This window comes from Parambassis ranga, chromosome 2 (assembly GCF_900634625.1).
Source record: "Parambassis ranga chromosome 2, fParRan2.1, whole genome shotgun sequence".
Lineage (NCBI taxonomy): Eukaryota > Metazoa > Chordata > Actinopteri > Ambassidae > Parambassis > Parambassis ranga.
The window spans coordinates 3,031,042-3,054,267 of record NC_041023.1 but is presented as its reverse complement, the minus strand read 5'-3'; the positions used below and the strand labels follow the sequence as shown (position 1 = coordinate 3,054,267).

The window sequence follows — 23,226 nt, the reverse complement described above, 5'->3', positions numbered from 1 at the left end:
ATGACGTTAGAATCATTACTCAAACTACTAAAAACTGTAAAATTCAAACTGCTAGAAGTAAATAAAAAGTGAATATAACACAACAAACACCGACTGTCTACAAAAATGAACGTGTAACTACTTACCGCAAAAAGGAAGCCAGTCTATCAGAGAACTTTATGTAGCTTAGCCGCAGTTTCCTTTCTCGTCGCATTGAAGTAGGTGCCGAGGGGGCTGCAGCACCACCTACAGGCAGGAGGCTGTCATTACAAGACAAAAATCTCATAATTCAAAGGCAGATGATGTGATGTGGGTGTTAGCGAGTGATTAATGTGATTTAGGTATTACCAATTAACCATGTCATCTACATGTAGGTGTTTATATGTACTTTTATGTTAAAATATGTATAGAAAATATAAAATAAGTGGCAAATACTGGCTGTTAAAAGCACCAATAATGAGCGAGGCTCCCTGTGTTTTTTAGTTTACATTTTATTTGACAAGACAATGATTTGTAAAACATGTACAACAGGATTCCCCAAAAGCATACAAAATGATATTTGATCTGTGATACACACAAAAAAGACATAAAATTAATTAAAAAAAAAAGTATGGTTACATCTCCAGTGTGTGTGTGTGTGTGTGTGTGTGTGTGTGTTATCAATGTCAAACACATCCTGTATTTGTGTGTTCCCTCGTTCCATCATCTGTTCTACTGTCAGAGAAGAAATGTGAGAATTGAAAAGCTAAAAATAACATAAAGAAGGCACGTCTGGCTCCGTGATGAAAAGCTGTGATGACAATGGATGAAGGAGAGGGAGAAAAAGAGAGAGACTGGAGAAGAAAGAAAGGATGAAAAGAGGGTAAATGAGTGGAGAGGACTCGCTGAACAACGTTATCGTTGACATTCACAGCTTGTGTTTCTGGCTTTGAACCAGTGACTAAGAGAGTGAGGAGATGGAGCAAAGCAGCTTGGCCAAAATGTGATGCTCTCACAGAGGGGAAGAACCCAGAGCCTTCATCACACAGCTAACCCATCTGAAATGACTGCAGCTCCCCCACATCACCATCAGCCAGCCGGTAAACGCATCCACAGATTACATTCCTGTCATGGCTATTCCTGGAGATGTTAAGAATCTAATTCAAGATATGTCCCAGTGAAGCAACTCTATTAAACATAAGGCTCTGGGTTAAAACTGAATGATCCTTCAAATGAGGCGGCAGAGCTGAAACTCATAACATGAATGCTTGCTGAGTCATTGGTCTCTGATATAATGGGTCCCAATGATTGTCTTTTTTTTCCTCTTGCTCAATCTATCAAGACGAGCATCCTGCTGGCAAACACATTAAACACAATAAACCACAGGAAACTAAATAGTCATTCATTTGGTGAAATTAATTCACAGACATTAAAGCAAAACCACCACATTAAATTCCCCTTTATGATGTTTTCAGTTGTGTGGCAGGGCTATACATCATATATATGATTGTCTGACACTGCACCATAGAAGCGAGCCATATACATGTTAATGTGGCATGACTCTGGAAAACATCCAGTCCATGCAGCATGCGGACATTCCCTTTAAACATGAAAAATAAACATCTCAGAGACAAAAAGAAAAAGAAACATTGATGCCATTAGCTATCATAGAGACTCCCATTCATCATGAATCAGCAGGCTTCTTATTGCAACATGCAATCCTCCACTGTTTCTATGGAGAATCCCCCAGACTAATTCTGTAGTCTGCTATTTCTAAAGAACAGACCGACAACTGCTGAAGTCCATTTTGAGTCAATCCCATGTATAAAATCATCGTCAAGCGTGGAGGTGATTCGTTGTGAGCTGGTTATTATGGCAAAGTAACATCTCATGAAAAGTACAATATTAATTAAAACAACTTTGGTTGCTGCAGCTGAAGCATTGCTTTGAATTGCTGGAGAATCAGAGCAATTCAGAGCTTTGTATGCCTCTGTGTGTCAGCCTGTCACCATGGTAACAGCAGAGGAGACCTCAAAAACCACTCCAACTTTGAGAGCCTGGCGTGCGGAAACGATTCGGAATTAAAAAATTCTGAATACAAGTTTGATAGAGCAGCATCTAATGAGCGTTTTAAGACTAAAATGGAGTCTGTAGATTGAAATTTGTAGGAGGAGATACGTTTGGCAGATGACCCTCGTTGAAGGGCTCTCTCATAGACTCCCATGTTAAAAAATGACGCAGAAATTGCTTAATATTTGAAAAACTACAATTGTTTGAAAAAAACCCGGTTGACCCGGAATGTCGAGATGAACATTTTGATAGTTGAATGGCTGAAATCGGTCAGTGTATGCTGAAGATACGCCTGCAACGACAATCAAACTAAATGTGTTAAGACAGAGAACTGTGTCCATGGCAACAGCCTTTCATGCATAGCAACGGCCTGTTCCTTAAATATAACAGACTACTACAGAATGCCATGACTGACTGTGGTTATTAAACCTCCCTTCGAGGTGATGAAGACCTCCTCACATCACATATTGGTGTCATATTTTTACAATGACTGGCTCATAATACAGTGTCCCTTTCAAAACAAAGGAGAAATTACTAAGAATTCAACAAAACATCAAAACAAACTTAAAACTTGGATGTATGAAAAATGAAACATGATCAAACTTGGACTTTTCTATAGCTGTGAATGTGACATGTGAACAAATGATTGTCATACATTGTTCATCTGTGGTGTAACAACACTTTATTCCACCTTTCCCTCTTATTATTCTATCAGCCGGCTTTCTTCCTCTGTCTCTATCTGCCTCCTGTGTTAACTCCGTCAATACCTGCTGACAAACTGTCTACAAATCTGCAGTTTATCCGCCGCCTTTGAGCTTTTCCGTCTGAGACTTTGACCGGCCCGGTCAGCTCCGGCCTGTCGTCCCACTGTCAGCGTGATAACTCAAGAAGATTTGTGTGGCTTGAGGTCTCATGCAAGAGCTCAAGATAAAGCATGTTGAGCATGAGGAGGGGGTGGGAAAAAGGAGATTGTATTTCTGTGTCTGTCTGAGGCCGTGAGAGATTCCACGCTGGCTGCATGTTCGGATTAGCGCTAAAGACAAAAACGGGCAGCCGGCGGAGCCGTCACTCGACAAGAGAGAAATAAAAACCCGCTCTCTCAACTCAAATGGTGGCTTGTGTTCATGGTGTGCAGGACGATGACAGATGCACTGAGACAGCCATAAAAATAATAACAATACCAATAATAAAAAAAAGCGTTCTGTTCTGACATTCAAAAATGTTTTTTTTTTTACGAATGAAGATTATTCTGCAAACAGCCTTGGGAAAGTGTTTCAACAAGCCACCGATCATGCCATGCAGAGTAATATGAACAAGGAGTAAAATCCACATCAGTTCATTTTTTTATATACCTTAAAACATTTTAGTATTAAGCGACAGCCTCCATGAACCCGTGAAAAGCAAAATAGTAATATACACATTTTCTTTTTTTTTTTTCGCTTGACATTTAACAAACTTCCATCCCCTGCAACGAGGCACTGATAACACCAACACTTGTTTGTTTTTTTATGTGTACACATTTCACCGACAATATAGTATTCATCAATATATTCAATACTATTTACACTGTTCATCATTTGGTAGCATCTGACATCTGTGAGGACCTTTTGTTTTTGTTTCAGCCATGTTTGTTTGTTTTATTCTCCAATTGTTTACAATGCTAAATGTTAACAATGTTCTGCATATATCAGAGCGTGTGACCATTTTAATGTAGTAAAATGGCGGTAATGGCAGTAATCCTCTAATATATGCTGATCATTTACGCATTCTGAAATACACTGAATCATAAATGATAGAAAATGTGTGTGTGTGTGTGTGAACCTTGTGTGTGCTGTGCCGTAACTTTTAGCTCCTCTTTTAACAACAAATATGTGGATTATTAACCATGTGACGTTGCCGGATTACAAAGATTTAGATTGATGTGACGCCCCCCTTTTGTTAGAGGTTGTACGAGCGGCCCGTCGCTCTGCAGCCCAGTGGTGGATTATATTCCGTTTGACAAGTGGGGAGCTTATTTACAGGATTGTTGAGTGAGAAAAACGTTAATCTGTAAACTTATTGTGGGAGTCAAAATATTTTGAAGCATTTTGAGTGATTAACTGAAGCCGCCTGGAGAGCTGGATGATCAGACTTTGGACTTCCTGGGACTAAATTCAGCATTAAAGGTAGGGTAGGAGATTTCATCCTGATGCACTTTTTGTTAAATTAGTGTAACTTCTCTTTACAATCCGATAGCAACCGATTAGTTCGGCAGTTTCGCTTAATATGAATCATCTGTGGAAGCTATAAAACACTAAAAACATCAGCCAATCCTCCGGGTGGACCCTGCGCGGAGTATTGGCTGGTTGTCACTCTCTTCCTGCTCTGCGCGCACCAGAGAGGTACGTGCATGATGGCCGAAGTCACAGACCACAGCTCGTCTTCAGGCAATGCCATGTGATTGGGAGGCGTGGCTTCAGTGTGAGCTCTGAGAGAAAGGGGCGTGTGTTTACTTTCCAAATCTGGCTGACTCTCACTGAGTTTTCAAAATCTCCTACCCTACCTTTAAGGAACTCGACCAATCAGGAGAGGAGAAGAGAAGAGTTGTTTTAAAAAGGGTTTCAAAGACAGGAGTTGGATGTTTCATCCTCACTTAAAGAGAAAGAGATGTTTAAATCACTTCCCTTGGCTGTGAACAGACCAGCTCAGGGCTGGCACACACAGAACCATCATTCTGTGATGTTCATGGCACTAAATGTTGCATAAAGTATTTCAGACTGCAGCTGTTTTTTGCAGTTTTTTTTGGTGGGGTTTCACACAGGCGGCGTGCTCTGTGTTCATCTGCTGTTAATTAGTATTCCAGCTCAGAGACACTGCAACAACCTCTGGACCATGTAATTAACATATTGTAAAAGCCCGCCTCATCTTATGCAATGCACATATGATTTCAATGGCTGTCTGGCTTGTCAGATATTACCTGTGTGCGTCATACCTTGCATGACATTTTGTAATTTGGTTTTGCATTTTTTTGTGAGATTCGTAATGTAATGACACGTCAAGAAAAGAAAAGCAGTCCCCAGTGGCTTAAACATAAAAAAAAACCTAAAAAAGTCGGTTTTTAGAGGGAGATGTAAAAACTGTTGATCCCATAAATCCCACTAAATAATCCAAGTAGGTGAAAATGTAACTCATAACATCCTCCACCAAGTTAAACTTACAATAGAAAGGTGTGAAAACAAGTGTGCTCGTCATCATGCTAATTCGGGTGACCTGAAACTCGCTCATACGCCTGTGATGGTGGTGTTCTTGTTGTTGCCATGGCTACACATACATCGCCGGAGAGACGAAGCTTTCGCCGCGAGATATGTTAGCAGCGGGGGCCTCACGATTGGAGGACTCCAAACCGTTGCCGTGGTGGCTGTCAGCCGCGTGGTCTTTGAGCTCGTTGACGTTGTCGTATTTGACCGAGTTGTCCAGGACCGGAGGGGCGCCACCGTTCAGAGCTCCGGAGGTCTCATCGTCCAGGCTCTGCAGGATAGAAGGCAGCCATGTTTACTGTGCGATACATTTTGAAAAATATTGACATTTTTGTACACGTGTAGTTGACAATGCTCTCATCGCCCCTTACAGAACACTGATTGCACACATCATGTGATCTCGTGGAGAATACAGGGATAATCACAGACCAGGGTAAAGTGCTCCCAGGGGGCCCAGGGGCCTCATTACTGTGAAACCCTGATTCATAACCTTTCATGGCCTTCCAATTGTGCTGGTAGAACCTGGACAACCTTCATTAATCAGACCCACATGATGAGTTAAAGGTGCATGACGACCTACAGTAACATCATTCCTGCAGTGAAGCACGGTGGTGGTGGTATCATATCGTCTTCGGGGGGAGAAGAAAATATGGAGTGATGGAGTGATTTTACAGAATATCTGACAGAGATAAAAGGGTTTTAATACCTTCTATATAACTATATGAAAAATAAATAGGTAATTATAAAAAAGGATAAGAGGATTATGGGATAATACAGAAAAGTTGACTTATTAGATTAAATTATAATCTTTTTTCATTGTTTTAGTAATTATATACAGCCTAATATTAATGACATTTGATTGATCGGTCCGAAGTACAAACACCATGGTGTCCGTGTGTTGACTCAGAGCCCATTGTGAATGCTGAGTGTGGCTCGTGTGTGTGTGTGTGTGTTAGTTACTGTGACAGGCTCTCCCCCCGTGGGCTCGTAGTAAACCTCTCCTGGGCTGAGCGGCGCTGTCTCGGTGGCTGTGGGAGGCTCTGACGGCTTGTTCAGCTGCGTGCACACACACACAAAACACATCGAAACAAGGAGGAAGAGAAAAAGAAGAGGAACAATGAAACAAAGCAGTGCAGCAATCTATAAAAACACATTATGTTAACAAGAGAACAGAGCTGATGGGACATAAACGGAGACTATGTAACCTTCAAAGAATAATTCACTGCAAACTGAAGGCAGTAAAAGGCCGCGCCGGCTTTGTTCTCTAGTCTGTATTTAAGTGAACAGATTTTTGATGCAACGTATTATTTTACATAATGACTTGGACAGAACTAGCAGGACGCCTTCCAACTTAATACTTTCTAGCTCGTCCTTAGAGTCAATCACCGCAATCAGGCGCTTTCTGTAGCTCTAAATGAGACCAGCTCCTCCACTGAAGTTGGACTCTCAGGTCTGAAGGGTGCCAGTTTCAGCTCTGTTCTCACTTGGATTAATTTCAGTACTCATTTTTCTTTTCAGCCCACTCTTTGTGCTTTTAGGTGTTGTGAGTCATCATCGTGTCGGACAATCGATGAAGTGCAGCCGAGACATGGCTCCGTTTTTAAAGCAGCACCACTCCATCCTGAGGTTTTATTGTACCTTGCACCGACAGGCGCAGCGAAGCAACACGGTGACATGAATGAGCCTCGCAGGGTGTTTTTTTTCCCCACTACCTGTTCTTTCTTTGATGTGATTTACCAAAAAGCTCTAATTCTCTCTCTCTTCTGTTCAGATGACAGGCTCACACAAATGCTGGGGCTTGTCAACATGCACTTTAGAAAACTCCAGTCAGGCTTTGTTGTGTGTTAAGTGCAGTTTTCTTCTGTCGACAAGCCCTTTTTCATTCAGAAAACAGTGAAACCAGATCACGCAGCTCGCTCTGTGTACGATGAACCTCAGGACATTTTAACCAGCGCATCACCATGAAAACAAAAACACCACATTTGGTCGATAACACATCTCTTAGATACGACACTATGCTTACACAATCCAACACAATCCAACATAATCCGATCATTTGACCAAAACAGCTGAAAAAATCCACGTTATGAGGCCTTTTGGGAATGGATGGGGGTACAGGCGGCGCATTGGACCCTCATTCAGAAGTCTGGGGTTTGAGCCCCCCTGACACTGTGGGCTGTTTTGTTTTCATTTGCTAAAAAGTTTCGTTTTCACGTTCAAAACTCCTGGTTGTATATTAAAGATCACAGGTCGTCTCAAAACACACAAATACAAAAGATTAAAAACATTTTAAAGGAAAACTCTTCCCCTGTTAACCTGAGATTTTCCTTTATTCACTATTTGGACCTGAATCTGAAGGTGAGCTTGCTGCTCTGGACCCAGTGCTGTCCTTTTTGTCTCCATTTCTGGACATGAAAGCAATGTTGCTGTCAGTTATTTTGTGCCTTTTTGTGTTTCGCACATGCCATACTTTCACAAACTCCTCTTCGATGAATTTTCCCATTGGACTGCAAATTTGTGAGCTCACTCTTAAGCCCATAAAGACCAAAACTTATCAAAAGTGCAGAGCTTCATTACACGCTCTGCCCGTGGTGCCCCCACAAAGTTGACCCTCGCAAACACACAGGAAATAGATGTTTTTGTGGCTGTATCTCCCACATACAACATCTGACTCTGCACAGATTGATATGCTGATATGCTACAGTCACTGCGCCACCTACTGGCCGGAGGACCTGTTTTTTGTATATGTGTGTTTTGGTGTACTCTTCTGCCCTGCAGACCACAGCGAATGCCGGTAACGGGAGAGAGAGGACGCGGGACCGCAAGGACTGTGGGGGCCCGTCATCACTGCTTGCAGCTTTAATTTAACTTAAATTTCTGGATTCCTGTGCATACTACAGCTTTAAACTAACTCATAATAATAGAACATTTACAACAGCTCTTATCTCCTCATACATACGCTCTCCGTTTCTTCCCTGTGTCGGACTAAAGTGTCAAACAGTGCATCAAGCATCACGGTGAACACTTTCTTTCAATTTTCAATAGGATAAGTGACAAATTATAAGACTGGAGACATGTGTGATACTAATTGAAGACAATAGTCTGCTTGAAAAACCACTACGATGCACTCAATAATCAGCCTTCTCAGTGGTGCCATTTCAGGAGGTCTCAGATGCTTTAACAGAGATTTAACAGACGCACTCGCATGATCATCCACTGCTAGACTGAGGCACTGAAAGAAAACCAACGCAGACATGGAGAAAAAAGGAAAGAATTAGGATCATTTTAAGAGCAAAATATTGAAATGTGCCTGCAGTTTCTACCCAGACCTGCCCTCAAAGACCTGAACATGAGAATAGAGCCACAGAGATAATGCTCCTCTGCTCATACACCACTGATAGTGCCTGTAAATGTCCAATAAACTTTCACTGTTGAACTCTGCGAACCTCCCTTTCAGCCACGGCATTTATCGCCATTTAGACATCTTTTACACGTCTAATCAACATAAAATTACAGAGTTTTAGTCACATTACATAATGTGGCCGGAGCACAGAGAAGCTGTGATAGAGTGATGGAATAAAGCAGCAGACACTGGAGGGGAGGGCAGAGCTCTAATGGAGCTCTTTACAAACCCAGCTAATTATTTCAGCACACATAAGCCAACTCAGATCTCCAATCAATAGCCATTAGCCCCATTATGACTGCCCAAATGGACTGCGGGTGTATTTGTGTGTGTGAGTAGAATACAATCGTGGTGACAATAAGGATTGATTCGAAGCCATGCCGACCACTCACCATCTCTGTGGAGCTGCTGGCCTTCACAGGGGGAGGGGGTTTGTGCTTGGGTGGGCCCCTGATTGGACAAAAAGACACAGATAATGTGGTATTGATCTTAACCTCATTAAAACATCAGATTTCTTTGTATTTAACAGAGACACAATTTACTGACTGACAATAGAAACATCACAGGAATACAGAAGTGTGAAAAGACTGTGAGACGTCCAGTTCAGTCCAGAGCCTGCTCCACCAGTCAAAGAAGCAGATATATTCTGTTTTTGTTTGAGGAACACTCACTTCTACACGGGCTTGTTCACATGAAGGTTGATTTTTTTTAATGACCTTAAAAAATCAGGTTTCCTTTGTCAGATTTAAATCAAGCTCAGGAGCCATTTGTCACGGCCTCGAATAGAAAATGGTGCCACCATCTTTCAGCGTAATTATTCTTCCATCTATACTCAATTTTGTCTTTTTGTTGGGCTTTAAATAAAAAAACTCTGCATTCTTGGTGAAAACCAAAAGAAGTGCTGAGATTAGAAACACAGATTCATTAAATATAATTCGTTAAATATGAACGTTTATCAAGAATTTCTTCTTGTGTTGCTGCATCCCGATAAGAGGCCGCATCCCCAACATGTGTGTAACTAATTAACCTCTGACTCAGACTGCATGTTTGTTCATTTACTCTTTGCCCCTCAACAAGAAGCCTCTTAAAACTGGAATAAAAGCTTTAATAAATCCCCAAGGAAGGAGGTGCAGGGGCAGGATGGGAAGCTTAGAGCCGAGCATGTTGGGAGCAAAATCTCCCAGGGGCCCCTTTTTTTTCTATAAACTTCAGGTCAGGATTTGTCACCGAGCCTCCACTGGTGGCTCCCCTCTTGATGTGTAATAGGTTTTAATGAGCCTCAGTCCCGCAGGGAGGGGGGGGGGGGATTAAATTTGTTCAGCAGGTTAAATAAACGATGTTGTAGATACAGGATTGCTAATGAAGACTTACTCGCCGTCCTCCCGGTGCTTGCGGATAAAGAAGACGATGCCAGCGATGAGGCCGATGAAGATGAGAGCGCCGAGGATCCCTCCGATTACAGCACCTGTTGGTGGGCCTTGAATGAGCTGCCGTTTCTCTTCTTGTGTGGGTGAGAGACATTGAGAAGAAAGAGAGAGGGAGAGAGAGAGAGAGAGAGAAGAAGAAGAAGAAGTCATTTAACTTTCACATGCCTGCTCCCGCTGCTCACTTGTAATATTTGTGCTTTTATGTAAACACACATAAAAGGCCTGCTCTGGTTTTAATAGGACGTGAGTATAAAGAATAAAACCTCCTCTGACTCCTTACCTGGAGTCAGGTAATCAAAAGTTTCCATTCACCGCCGTCTGTACGGTGACACCAAAGCACATAAACGTAAAGAATCCATCCAAGCTCCAGTTCTAAGCTCTCATTGTACACTAACATAAATCCGCAGTCTCACGCTGACCTCGACATTTCCCTTCAATTAATAACCTGTTTATCATTTCCAGAGGGCGGCGAGGCAGCTGAATTGACTGTAAAAGCCTCTCATTACTGTGCTCTCAAAAAAAAAAAAGAGGTAGGCAGACAGCAGCTGCATACAAGCACTGCCGCGGATCATTGTGCACAATCTCTGACTATTAGGGAGTTTGGCAGGAGCAACAAAAGAAGGGCTGAATGGAGGCTTCGCAGGTTGTTTGCTTGTGAAATCGTGCTTCATTACGACCATTGAAATCCACACACACACACACACACAACTGCCTCTGATGGTGAGGTGATAAAAAGACAATTACAGCAACAATTCCCACTCATTTAGAATCAATCCTGCAGAGGTGTAAGTATTTACCTCAAAACTGAAACGACTTCTGCTGCAGGACAGCCCTGGAATGTCTGCTGGTAAAGGTCCAGCCTTTCTTTAAACCTCAGTGTTGTTTTTTTTTTTGTCTTTTATCTGAAGTGATCATCTCTTCCGAAACGATAGAACCATTAGCCTCAAGCAGCTACACATCTGGATACAGATGATGATGATGCAAAATAGTCCCAAAAATTCAAGACAACAGTAATAGTACAGTTAAAGGACGTTACTCTGTGCATCGTGTGTGTAAATGTGAACAACATCAACCTCCATCATGTTGGATTGTGCCATTGTTCATTCTGGCCAGCAGGTGGCACTCTCTTCCAAGCTTAACAGATAGATAGACAGATAGATAGATAGATAGATAGATAGATAGATAGATAGATAGATAGATAGATAGATAGATAGATAGATAGATAGATTTAAGGTTTTGATTATTATATTTTGTCTGGCTAATGCCAGTGTGTGTGTGTGTGTGTGTGTGTGTGTGTGTGTGTTAGCCCATGTCAACACAGAGAGAAGAGAGAGACAGAGATAGAACAAAGGAGAGGTGATGAGGAAAAGGGGGAAAGGAAGGGAAGGAACCAGGTGAGGAAGTGCGGAGAGAAAACAGGAGGAATCACACAATGACTGCAAAGCAGAGGCAGATGGAGGGGGGAGGGAGGGGTGACACCAGCCTCTCCTCCTCCTCTCGGCTGAAAATTCACGGAGCATCCTTCATGTATATAATAAATTTGATGTGTGCTCGGTGTTATAAAAGTTTACACTGGCCATGTTTGCTATTGATTTTTCATGGTCAATAACAAACTGCCTTTTCAATAAACAATGCGTCACAGTGCTGCATGAGAAATAGCTCGCAGACGACAAAGAGGGAGAGGGAGAGAGAGAGGTGGCGGATGGAGGGAGGGTGGGTGAAGCGGGTGGTGCAGCAGGCAGCAAAGATCTGACTGGTCAAAGAGTGGAGGTAAAAAAGGAGGGCGCAGCCCGGAGGAGGAGGAGGAGAGAGAGAGAGAGAGAGAGAGGAAAGTGGTGAGAATCTCGGAGGGCAGATGCAAAACTGGTGTTAATAATCTCTGAGAGCACACTTGCACCTCTCCTACTCATTACATCCCTGAAGAGACAGAAAGCATCAGACATTATCCTCATCAAACACACCTGTTGTTCTCACTGCAGGCAGAGCAGAGGTGCTCAACAGCATATTGCAACAATAACTGTGTTTCCACCCACCTGTTTCCACAAGCACTTTGAATACAGATGGAAAAAACTCAATGCAAATGGCTGGAATTTGAATAAAAAGCTTCATATTATTTGGGAAAAAAAAGTTTTTACATCAAACTGTAACAAAAGTTTAAGGAAAATATGCAACAAATAATGTAATTGCAGCCACCCACTCATGTAGTAGCTCCTTTTTTTTAACCAAAAGCCCTTAAACATTAAGAATTAAAAGGGCAGGAAATGTCAGACAGTGTGTGAGGACATGGTAGAAAAATCATTTACATAAATATGGAAATTTACAAGTACCAAAAATACTGAACAAGCACCAAAAAAAAACAAAAAAACAAGCTGTTCTCAGCCTGCGAGCCAAGATTAGTGAGCAAGCCCTGATTATTGTGCATGTTTGATTCTGTCGGGCTGTTTGGTTCAGTTTAAAGTGACTGAAAAGGTGAGAGCCCTCCTGCTGGATGGATAAAAAATGGATACCATCTCATGGGGACCTTAGATAGATGAGAAAAACTGAGTGAGGTAGCTTGATGGTGCTTAAAAGGCAATGTTTAATAGGATGATGCGTTAACTTCCAAATCAAAGGGACACAAGGGATAAACAAATCTGCCAAATATACAGTATATGCACCACAAAGAACAAAGCATCCAGAACCATTGTTCATGTGTTCTTATTCCAGGACACCAATGACAGCTGAGGTGGACAGTCTCCCTGTTACCGTGGCAGCTGTCGGTTTTTGACACTTAAAGTCTGGCAGGTGGAGGCCAAAGAAGATGCCCTGATGTCTGTGGTGTGCTGGGTTTAAGACCTAGAACAGCTATTCTGCTGCAGACACTGGAAAAAAAGCAGCCTTTTGAGTAAAGAAGTAAAGAAAATATATAATTATTCTATTATTATGATTATTATGTTATTTTTCTTTTGAGAAAAAAAAAATCCCAAAACAAGGTTGCATTAAGAACTGGTTCTGTTTATCAATTTTACACAGGCACCCTAACACCTTACATCTGTTCAGGCGAAAAGAGCAGTCTGATCTAAATAAATGTATATATATATCATGATATATATATCATGATATATATATACATTTATATATATCATGATATATATATATATGATATATATATATATCATGATATATATATATATATATCATGATATTTACAGTCCTCCTGCATTCAGCAGTGTGGAGCCGTCACCCCCGGTGACTGCTTCTATTCTCGTCTTATCCCACGCCTCCACCCATTAGACTCCACGTTTATCTACGTTTTCGTTGTCAGGGAGTCAGTGCTGGCTTCTCCTGGGCTTGTAGAATATTTATCGGAATAATCAAACATTTATATTGTTAAATCAATAGCCTCATACTTTTTAAATGTAAAAAACGAGTGAGTGGGAACGCTGCAGACCTCCACTCCCGTTTAACTCCGTCTATTTCTCTGTTTCTCACTCCGTCGCCTAGTAGCAAAACAGCCCAAATCTGTAGATACAATGCTATTATCTGAGTGACACTCAAGTGGTGAGAAATTGCTACTGTATCACATGCAATTTAGATGAAATTGAAACAGCAATCCCTGTCTAAAGTGCTCTGCTGCACTCCCATATAAAAACGCTGCACTGTGTGTGGGCTGTATTAGCCATCAGAGCGCCCAAGGCCTGCACTTAACTGTCTCTCTCCCTGATACACACAACATGGTTAAAAACAAAACACAGACAGAGCAAAACAACTGCTTTACAAGAATTTATGTCTATTGTTGTTATTCCCATCGCAGCCATAACTATTTTATATGACGTGTCACTGAGCGGGAAGCAGGCGACACACAAGAGATCAAACGAAAGGCGACGAAGGAACAAACTGAAGCAGAATTCTTCCGATTTCTGAGGAAATAGTTGGGATGTACTTGTTTATCTGTTATTATATGAACTATATAACGCACTGTAAGAGTCCTGACAGACTGTCCTGTGTCAGTGTAGTTGTAGGCTTCATCCAGCAGGACGCACACAGATGTGAAGTGGCGTTCCAGCAACAACACAGAGTGTAATGATGTTATAGTCTGAAGTGAGGTCTGGTGCTGTTGTTCAGCCATCCATAAAATGCCTTTTCAAGAAGGGAGTAGTGCTGACAGAACGGCTGCCTCAGACTATTTGTGTTAATCAAATGTTTTGACAAAAAGGACACAAAGAGAAACTTTTTTCTCTACAAAGCGCTGTAGCTGCGTGCCTGGAATGTTCCAGCGAAATATGGCTCCATGGACAAGAAGGGATTTGTTGCTTTTACACAAACACAAGCACGAAAACAAAACACACACAGAAAAAAAAAAAACTAGACACGTCTTTGTGCTTCCTTTCATGGACGCTGCTTCTCTCCCTGAACGTCACACTCATGTACAGTTAGTCCGTTTATAAATAGCAGCTTCAGTGTTGGAGGGAAGACGAGAAAAGAACGAGATGAAAAAAACAATCAAAAGGAAGCAGAGGAAGGAAGAAGAACGGAGGTGGAGGAGAGAAAACTGAGGACAGAAGATGGAGGGATGAAGAGCGGGAAAGGAGGCGAGGAGGAAGAGAGGAGGTTGATGGGAGTGTTAGAGGCCCGAAGAGAAGAAGAGATTTTAAAGGTCTAAATGCTCCCGAGGGAGTCGATGAGTGACACTGGAACAACAACTGCCTCGCTCCATCTCAGTTTCGCATAATCCCTCCTCCACCTCCTCCTCCTCATCCCCACCAATATTTCTGATCTCAATCGCCGCGCATGGTGCTTTTGCCTCTGTCTCAGTTAACTCTTTAATTACCCTCCTCCATCACACACTGCGCTCACTCTGTGCTCCAATTACAGCACAGCTCCTCAGTCACTTTGTTGTTTTTGCAGCCACTCTGTTGCCTTCCATCGCAGTCTGTAGCTCGCTCGCTCTCTGCTGGTGTGCCAACATGAAAAATGCCTCTGTTGCTTTGTCCTTCCTTTATAAAAACACCTATTTTTCCCCAAGGCCCCGCATCAGCACCACCACCACCACCGCCACCAACTCTGACTCACAAACAGTCTCGCATTTAAACACAAACTGACTCACAAACAGAAAAACATAAACTCATAAATACAGCTCTGCAGTGTGCAGCCACCGAGTACTGAAAAAAGACCACTGAAATTATGGGTAAAAATGACTGCAATCAAGGCACAATTAGGAGGAATAAAAAAAGGAATGATTAGAGGCTCTGTTCCTTTCAGGAAGGCACTTTAGAGGAAAGGTACAGGAGATGTGGGAGAGAGAGAGAGAGAGTCTTCACTCTCTCTCTCTCTCCCACATCTCCTGTACCTTTGAGTGGGAGAGCGCTCAACCAGGATCAGCATAATTTACAAGCATGTTGCACATTAGAGCTGATATATGTACGATGGCAGCTCTTTTACATCGCAAAAACCAGCCCACTGCACGCCCCCCCCCGCAGAGAACATCGTACTTTCAAAGGTTAACTGTGCAATTTTAGTTACAATGTGAAACACTGTGCAAACTTTATGTGTATTAAATTAAAAATCAGAGGATGTGCTCTGAACTTCACAAGAGAGTCGTGAAACAATAAGATGTTAGAGGAAGTTTAGATGCGTCGCCTCCCGAACAAACACTCCTGAGTAAATGTTTGCTGTCTGTCGAGGGAACACATTAACCACGGATAAGAGAGTGTTGCTGTGTTTGCACTGGGGAGAGAGTAGTCACATGGCAGCTTCTCAGCTATTTACATCCAGAGCCATAAAGTATATAAAGAGTGTGTTGCTGAATGAGCTTCATGATAGACGTCAGCAGCTTCGTGGTATTGAGGGGAAACTTTGCCTTTGGTTTTTTGGCTTTAGGAAGCTAAGTGAGTCAACAGACGACTTTGATCGACATGCAGCAAAGGACACAAAGGACTTGAAATGAGGGTGCACTGCTGCAGAGAGGATTATAGTCTCAGTCTGTGGGGCGCCTGCTCAACCAAGTCAGCCATTGGGAGCCTCATGTTTCAATTTATTTTTTAGTTTAAGCAACAAAACTACTCGATTAGATCAGATTCAAGGAATTAAAACAGACCATTTCTGTTGGTATTTGTCTCAGAGTGTGAGTCTGCCAGGTGTGAACAGCATTATTGACACACACACACACACATTGGTTATTCCAACGTGGGTGAAAATAGCATTGCTGACTACACCCAGCCATATTTACATCCTGATTGAAGACTATACTAACATCTGGGAGTGAAAGAAAGGTGCGTTAAGCTGCTGTTGTGTTGTTTGTTCATTTGAAATGAATCTACAGATGAACATAAACACATTTGTCTCCTATTATCTCAGGTAATTGCGGTTTCCGAGATGCAGCTCTCACATTCAGCTCAGGTGCTGATTGTGTCCCCTTTCATGAAGCGTTTGACATCACCAAACAAACCAGAATGTGCTCAGTGTGCAGCGGAAAATCTCTTTAAACCAACCACAGACAAACAGAAACCCACTGCTGACTCCGTTTCAGGGTCCTTTTCTCTGAGGAGAGACGCTGCAGAACAAAGAAACAGTTTTTAATGATCTAAAATGTCAATGTTAAATGTCAGGATTTTTGGTATCGGCTGCGTCCTGAAGCCAATGTCGACCCGAGATACCCTGCATGTAAAATGTGAATAATGTTTGATGAGCAATTTAAAAAACAAAAGAAAATGAGGGCGAAGGAAAGGGATGGGGATCAGAAATTATTTGCCAATTGAGGACACATTGGATGATGACTTGGCTGATGAGAACAAGTGGGACAGCGGAAGAATCATAAATAATTTCCAGGCAGCTCCATCACTGTGCACTCAGTGTAATTAGCCTTCTGAGACAAGACAAGAGCTATCCAACCCACGGCTGTTCTGCTACAGCACTGACAGCTTCAGCGGCCTGCAGAGGAACAGGACGCACACACATACACACACACACGTGCCACCGACGGGAAGCGGCTCTGATGGGATCTTTAATATCCCATTGCACACACACACACACAAGCCGAATCACAGTGTGACCTTTTTGAATAAATCTGCCTATCAGTGCTGTGTGTTTGTGTGACAGATATCTTTGGATATGCAACACTTCACAACCTTATCTGAAGCCAGAGATCCCCTTTCATTTTCTGACAGCTCTGTGTGTGTGTAAGCTTTTTCTGTCCTTTCTCCCCATATGTCTCTACCCACTTAACAGATTAAAGAACACACACACACACACACACATTCTGTTGCTTGCTTCCCCAAATAACATCCAGGGTAGAGGAGGGGTGGGAGTGAAATGGCATTGCTCTCTAAATGATCCAGAGCAAATGAGTTTATCTCAGAGACAGACAGCCCCAAAGCATTCAGGATCAAACTGGGTCACATACTCAGAGAGGAAGAGAGGAGCAGACTGCAGGAGAAAAGGGAGGAAAACACCAATGAAGAGAGAGGAAACTGCAACATAAAGAGGAGCCGGAGTTTATCTCCTCTGTTGGATCCTACCTCCTCACTCCTTCTGCCTGTCTGTGCTCTGTGTGTGTGTGTGTGTGTGGAAACAGAACACTGCTGACATTCTGAGCCGTCACCTAACACTACACAAATGACATCAAATCACTTTGAGGAGGAACGCAAAGAGGGGAACCATCTACAGCTGGACCATGAACTGAGGACGGGCTTAAACCCGGCACAGAGGCGACGTTTCAGTGTGTAATGGATCAGACTTCTGCAGCATGTCCATCATTTCTCCTGATCATTGATTGTGTAAAGATGGTCAACAAGACAGCCCCCCCCCCCCCCCCAAAAAAAAAAAAATGAGCCAAAACATCTTGATCGCCCCCTAGTGGCTGGTTGCAGCATAGGATATAAACCTCCATGTTAGTAGATTGAGTGCTCCTCAAATACATGTTTTCCGGAGATGATGATGATGATTATGGCTTATATAGTTTGCATATATATATATATTTCTGTGTTCAAATGACATTTTTTATGTCTATGTCAGGGTCAGCAGCCAACAGAGGAGCCAAACTACCGGCTTGATGCAGAAATGTGTGGGCGGGTGTTTGTCTCCTCTCTACTGTGCAGACTCTGACTCCAAGACGGCCTCACTTCATAACAATGGGCAGAATCACAGCTGTGCGTCGTCCATGTGCAACAGTGCACACCTTCTATAGGAAGGCGCGTAAACATCAAATGATTCAACCGCCTTGACACTGAAAAACTGCTGTTGGTCAATGTTCACCTCCATGATTACACCTGATTGCAGAAATGACAGAACTTTGTAAAACCAATTTTAAGCTCACTGCACAGCACACGAACAGTTAACTTTCATCCACTCCCAACAACAATGCACAGCCAGCTGACAAAAACCCCTTTATAATGTAACTTTAATAATAAAGCTGCAAAGTTTGACATTTGTCAAACATTTCTCATTATTTCTGCATCACAGTTTTGTTCTGATGTTTGAAGCAAATATAAAGTGAGTGAGTGTGGAAGGCTGATGTCCGTGATATCAAATGTGAGTGTGAACAAATAAAGAGGAGGAGCGAGTGAAGGAAAATTGCTGCAGGTATTTAAAGAGCGGATAATCAGAGATATTGATTTGTAATTTCAGCCGCAGAAAAGATGCGTTACTATTATATGTGTTGAAGGATTTCTGCAGAGGCTTTAGAAAAATTAAAGGCTCATCATCTCCACTTCTGGATTAAACCTGGTTCACTTTTGTTTTACTTTTTTTTTTTTTTACGAGCCCACTTTCAGGATTTTCTCTGGCAGCACCTCCTGTGCCTGAGGCGGGTGGAGGAATTCTCTCTTCCAACATTTCCGTCCCAAAGATGTTCTGTTTGTTTTTCTTTCAGAGCTCAGTCGGTTAGCATTGCTGTCACGAGTCTGTAAACACACAAATTTCAGGAGAAACTGTTATATACGCTGACAGAAATATAGATAAAATGGATCAAACAAAAGCAGCCGTCCATAAAACTCCAAAAGTTGAGATTAAATAGGCTTTTTACTTTTCAAAGCATGTTTCAGCTCTCACTCAGGTGTGCTGCTGTTCACGTGTTCTTTTGCCTTTTAGAGACTGAGCTGTGATGCTGTGATGCTCTCCGCTTCTCACCAGGAAATCAACCACAGCATTATTTCAATTAAACTATTCAAATATGGCTTTAAAGATTAAATTAAGCTCCACACAATGCCTCAGGAGGAGCTGATGGAGACTCATAGGTGTTGCTGCTACAACCATGATGGTTTAAAAAATAGAAATATGCACATATACAGTATACCACAGAGGTATTACTGTATTATTAGCTGCCAGAACTGGCATTTTTCAATCAAATTCCTGCTGATGTTTACTGAAAAGTAAAGTTTCAGCGCAGACCAAATAATTTCTCTGCCTTTTTCAGGTGATAATGAAGAGATCAGACCTGAGTCACACTCCATCTGACTCTGCATTTGCCAATTGAACATTCATCCACTCCTGTTTAGCTTCTCACCCTGGCAGGAGCGAGAAAGAGCTCCAGAGTCAATTTGGCACTCAATAGCAGCTGGCTGAGCTGCACAGTTTAGAGGTTAAGCTGCAGGAGTAATACCTGCACACAAAAAAAAAAACGGCAGAATGCAGAAGTGGGTTGTAATATTTGAAGGACTTGGGGTGCGCTCAATTTCAGCCTTGCCAGAAACTTGGAATGACCTCGAGTGGGGAGGAGAGATCAGTTATATCAAGCACTCCCCGGGTTATTTCAAGCGTTTGGAATATATTCAAGTGCTATTTTGCCCAGGTCTGGAGCCAGGGGAGCACTTTTAATATTCATCCTACTTTACTGTTCAGCTCACTCCTGCACACACACACACACACATCACATGTCACTTCAAGCCACTTCAAACACACTTCACGCTACAACTTCCAGTCAGGCTCAAATCGGGGTCATGTTCTCCTGACAGCCAATCATGAGAGTAAGAGAGTAAGGATGTGACTGTGTGTGTGTGTGTGTGAGACTCCTCATCACTGGGATGCAGCTCATGTTTATTAGCATGTGTGTGTGTGTGTGTGAGATCGAGAGCGAGAGACATAAGAGAGCAATCATCGGTGGCCAATCACCTGTCATTCACACAACGCTTTGGACACCTGGGTGCCCCCCGGCAACACCATAGCAACAGCAGTTCTCTGTTACCAGGTAACTTTGCATAAGCAACTAGCACTGAGGCATTGTGGGAGAAGCACAGGTCAAGAGAGGGGCTCGAACACTCGCACACAGGAGGGGGTGGAGGGTCAAACACGCAGACAGGTGGCATGTGGAGGTCTGAAGATTCAAACGCATCGGCGCCTGACAGACACACACACACACGGAGGTGACATCAAGCTGAAAGCCCACAACGGACACACACACAATAAAAAGCAGAAGGGGCAGTGCGGCGGATACAAGAAACACACAGATTACAACACACATACAGTCTGAACATCATAAAACCGCAGACACACACAGAAGAGCACACAGTTAATATACTGTACGGCCATATGGCATACATAGTGACACACACACATACAGACACACAACCACTCTGACTAATCTGCTCACCCTCTAAAATGGTTTGTCGCATTTAAACTCTCTGGGGACCACGCATTACACTAATGGCTGCAATATAGTGTGTGTGTGTGTGTGGAGAATAAAAGAGTCCGTTCAGCCACGTGCTGAAGGCTGACCATGACGTCCAGGCAAACCTTCTGTTCGGTGTTGTTAAATCACACTTTTGTGCGCTCACAAAGGTTTTTCGAGTGGCTTTACACTGACAAGTACCACACAGCGCGCCGTGAGCACTCACAGTGCTCTACATGTTGGCACATAATGGCGCTGAAATAATCCACGGTGAACTCTGGACAGGCGTTTTATTAACGCTCGCATGTTGCGGTGCGAATGTTTTTGTGTGTTTTGTGGCGAGTTGTGTGGCCTCTACGGTCACACTGACAAACCTGTGGAGGCAGCTGCAGCTGTTGGTGGAATAACAACACCACATGTTTTATTACACACAAGTACACAGTGTGGATCTTTTAACTGAACACGATGGTGTTGTTGGAAGAAGATAAAAAAACACAAAGATTCGATAACAATAAATAAAACTCCTGAAGAAGGAACACTTGAAAACACAATAATATCTTTTATATTTAATCCATAAACTCATTTTCAAAAGAGGACCATTGAAATGTGACAAAAAAAGTTCAGTTCTTTTTTTTCAAAGCTTGTTAAATACCGTCTTCCTGAAGGTTGCGTTGACAGTGTTCACTTCTCCTTTTCCTGTGTTAATTGAGTGTTAGTGTGTCTGCGAAAGGGAGATGCGTTTGTGTGTTTGTCAGCTGTCTTGTTGTGTAAACGTATGTTTGAATGATAGGTCGCACCTCTGACTGTGTGTCAGTGTGTTTGTCTGTATTTTTTGGCTTTCTCTGAGAAAAAGTTTGGTCTCTCTCTCTCTCTGTATTTGTGTGTGTGTGTGTGTGTTTCAGCTTCACTCCCTGCGACACTGTTTTCTGCTGGCGGGGAACCGTATGCTTCCTGCCATCCACTGCCAGAGCGAATCACTCACACACACACACACACACACATACACACAAAGCCCAAGGCCTGCATGGCCTTCCTGTCCTTGGTACCCTATCGGTCATCTGTCCCCTTGCTGCTGACCTACAGACACACACACAAAATACATCCATGCATGCAGACAACAAACAAGGTGAATGAACCCATGGCCACCGATCGAAAGTGTTACACATATCCTGCACAGATACACACACACACACACACACACACACACACACACACACACACACACACACACACACACACACACACACACACACACAGTGCACAGAGGACATAATAAGGAACATTCACACACAGGGGACACAAGGGCAGTGTGCAATAAACACACATACACAGGGATGGTTGAAGATATTCACTCAGTGTATAGTGTGCAAATAATTTGGTGATCAAAAAGTGAGGTATGGGGTCAGGAAGACATCTCACAAAGACAGGGTGAGGGGAACAAAAAGTAGGAGTCACAATGTGTGGTAGACAGGAGGGCTGGAAACAACTGCTCAACCACTGGGAGGATAGTTTCCAGATGTTTTTGTGACAATATAACAAAGGATGTATTAACCAGCATTGATCATAGCAGTAGACATGGTGTTGTGACAAGACATGAAAATTCTTCATCAGGATACACACCCTGTAAGGCTCCCAACACTAATGAGTGTGAAACTATTAATTTACACAAAATCAATGGGAGGCTCAGACACATACACTAGCATCATCCAGGTGTATTATGCAAAGTGAGGCCTGTGCATAGCCGCTGTGTGGATGTGTGTTTTTTTGTGCTTCAGCCACTGATGCCGCTTTAAAAAAGGCAAATGGGCTCTAAGTGGTTTCTAATATATTTAGAAGGCAAAGACAGAGAGTGAAGGCGGCTAATTGCTGAGAGCTGAGGTTATTTATGTATTTATGTAAGAATAAATATCCTCTCATTAAAAAAAATCAGCCAAAATGTTCTCTACAAATTGAATTTAACATGTTTGTGTGAAAGTAAACTTAGCATGGTTAAGAAATATTGACTCCTAGGTGGCCATGACCAGGTCTGACCAGGTCTGAGCAGAAGGAGGTGGAGGGCTGGATAGTGGCCGTACATACATTTGTGTCCCCCCCCACCTGTCCTCTCCTGTCTTTTCCATCCCAAAGGGTTTCAAAGCTCCTACACTCTGAACCCTCTGCAGATAAAGAGGACATGTGAGAGGTGAGCTGAGACAGGTGGGAATGTGTGACACCCGCCTGTCACTCAAAGCTGCCCTGCCCCATTAAATTTTAACCTCAAAATAATTAAAAAGTGAGTGAGTTATATAAAAATTCAATCCCCACAGAGAACTAATCAATATCAACCAAAACAGGTTTTGTTCCTGGCTGTAAACGTTTTATTACTGCTGTGAAGTTGGACATTTGACACAAAGGCATGAGGGGATTGACTCACATTTGAAGTCGGCCCCTAGAGGCCATGAGGTGAACTGCAATTTGGTCAAAAAATGTGACTTTTCACAGCACGTCATGTGAACATGGGACTGATAAAGCTGAAAAAGGTGGGCTGGGGGACAGTGGACGGGTATCCAA

At 42.7% G+C, this 23,226-nt stretch overlaps 1 protein-coding gene across 1 annotated transcript in view; it reads right to left on the bottom strand.

Moving 5' to 3' along the window:
- Positions 1 to 4,513: 4,513 nt before the first annotated feature.
- The window catches only part of pvrl2l (PVR cell adhesion molecule related 2 like), a 226,162-nt gene continuing 207,449 nt past the window's right edge, over positions 4,514 to 23,226 (bottom strand). Inside the window, exons 7-10 of the mRNA XM_028400098.1 lie at positions 10,039 to 10,168; positions 9,060 to 9,117; positions 6,225 to 6,320; positions 4,514 to 5,535 (exon numbers count right to left, since the gene is read on the bottom strand). Of these exons, the coding sequence (XP_028255899.1) occupies positions 5,329 to 5,535; positions 6,225 to 6,320; positions 9,060 to 9,117; positions 10,039 to 10,168 (491 nt within the window). The 3' untranslated portion in view covers positions 4,514 to 5,328. The remainder of the gene's footprint in view (positions 5,536 to 6,224; positions 6,321 to 9,059; positions 9,118 to 10,038; positions 10,169 to 23,226) is intronic.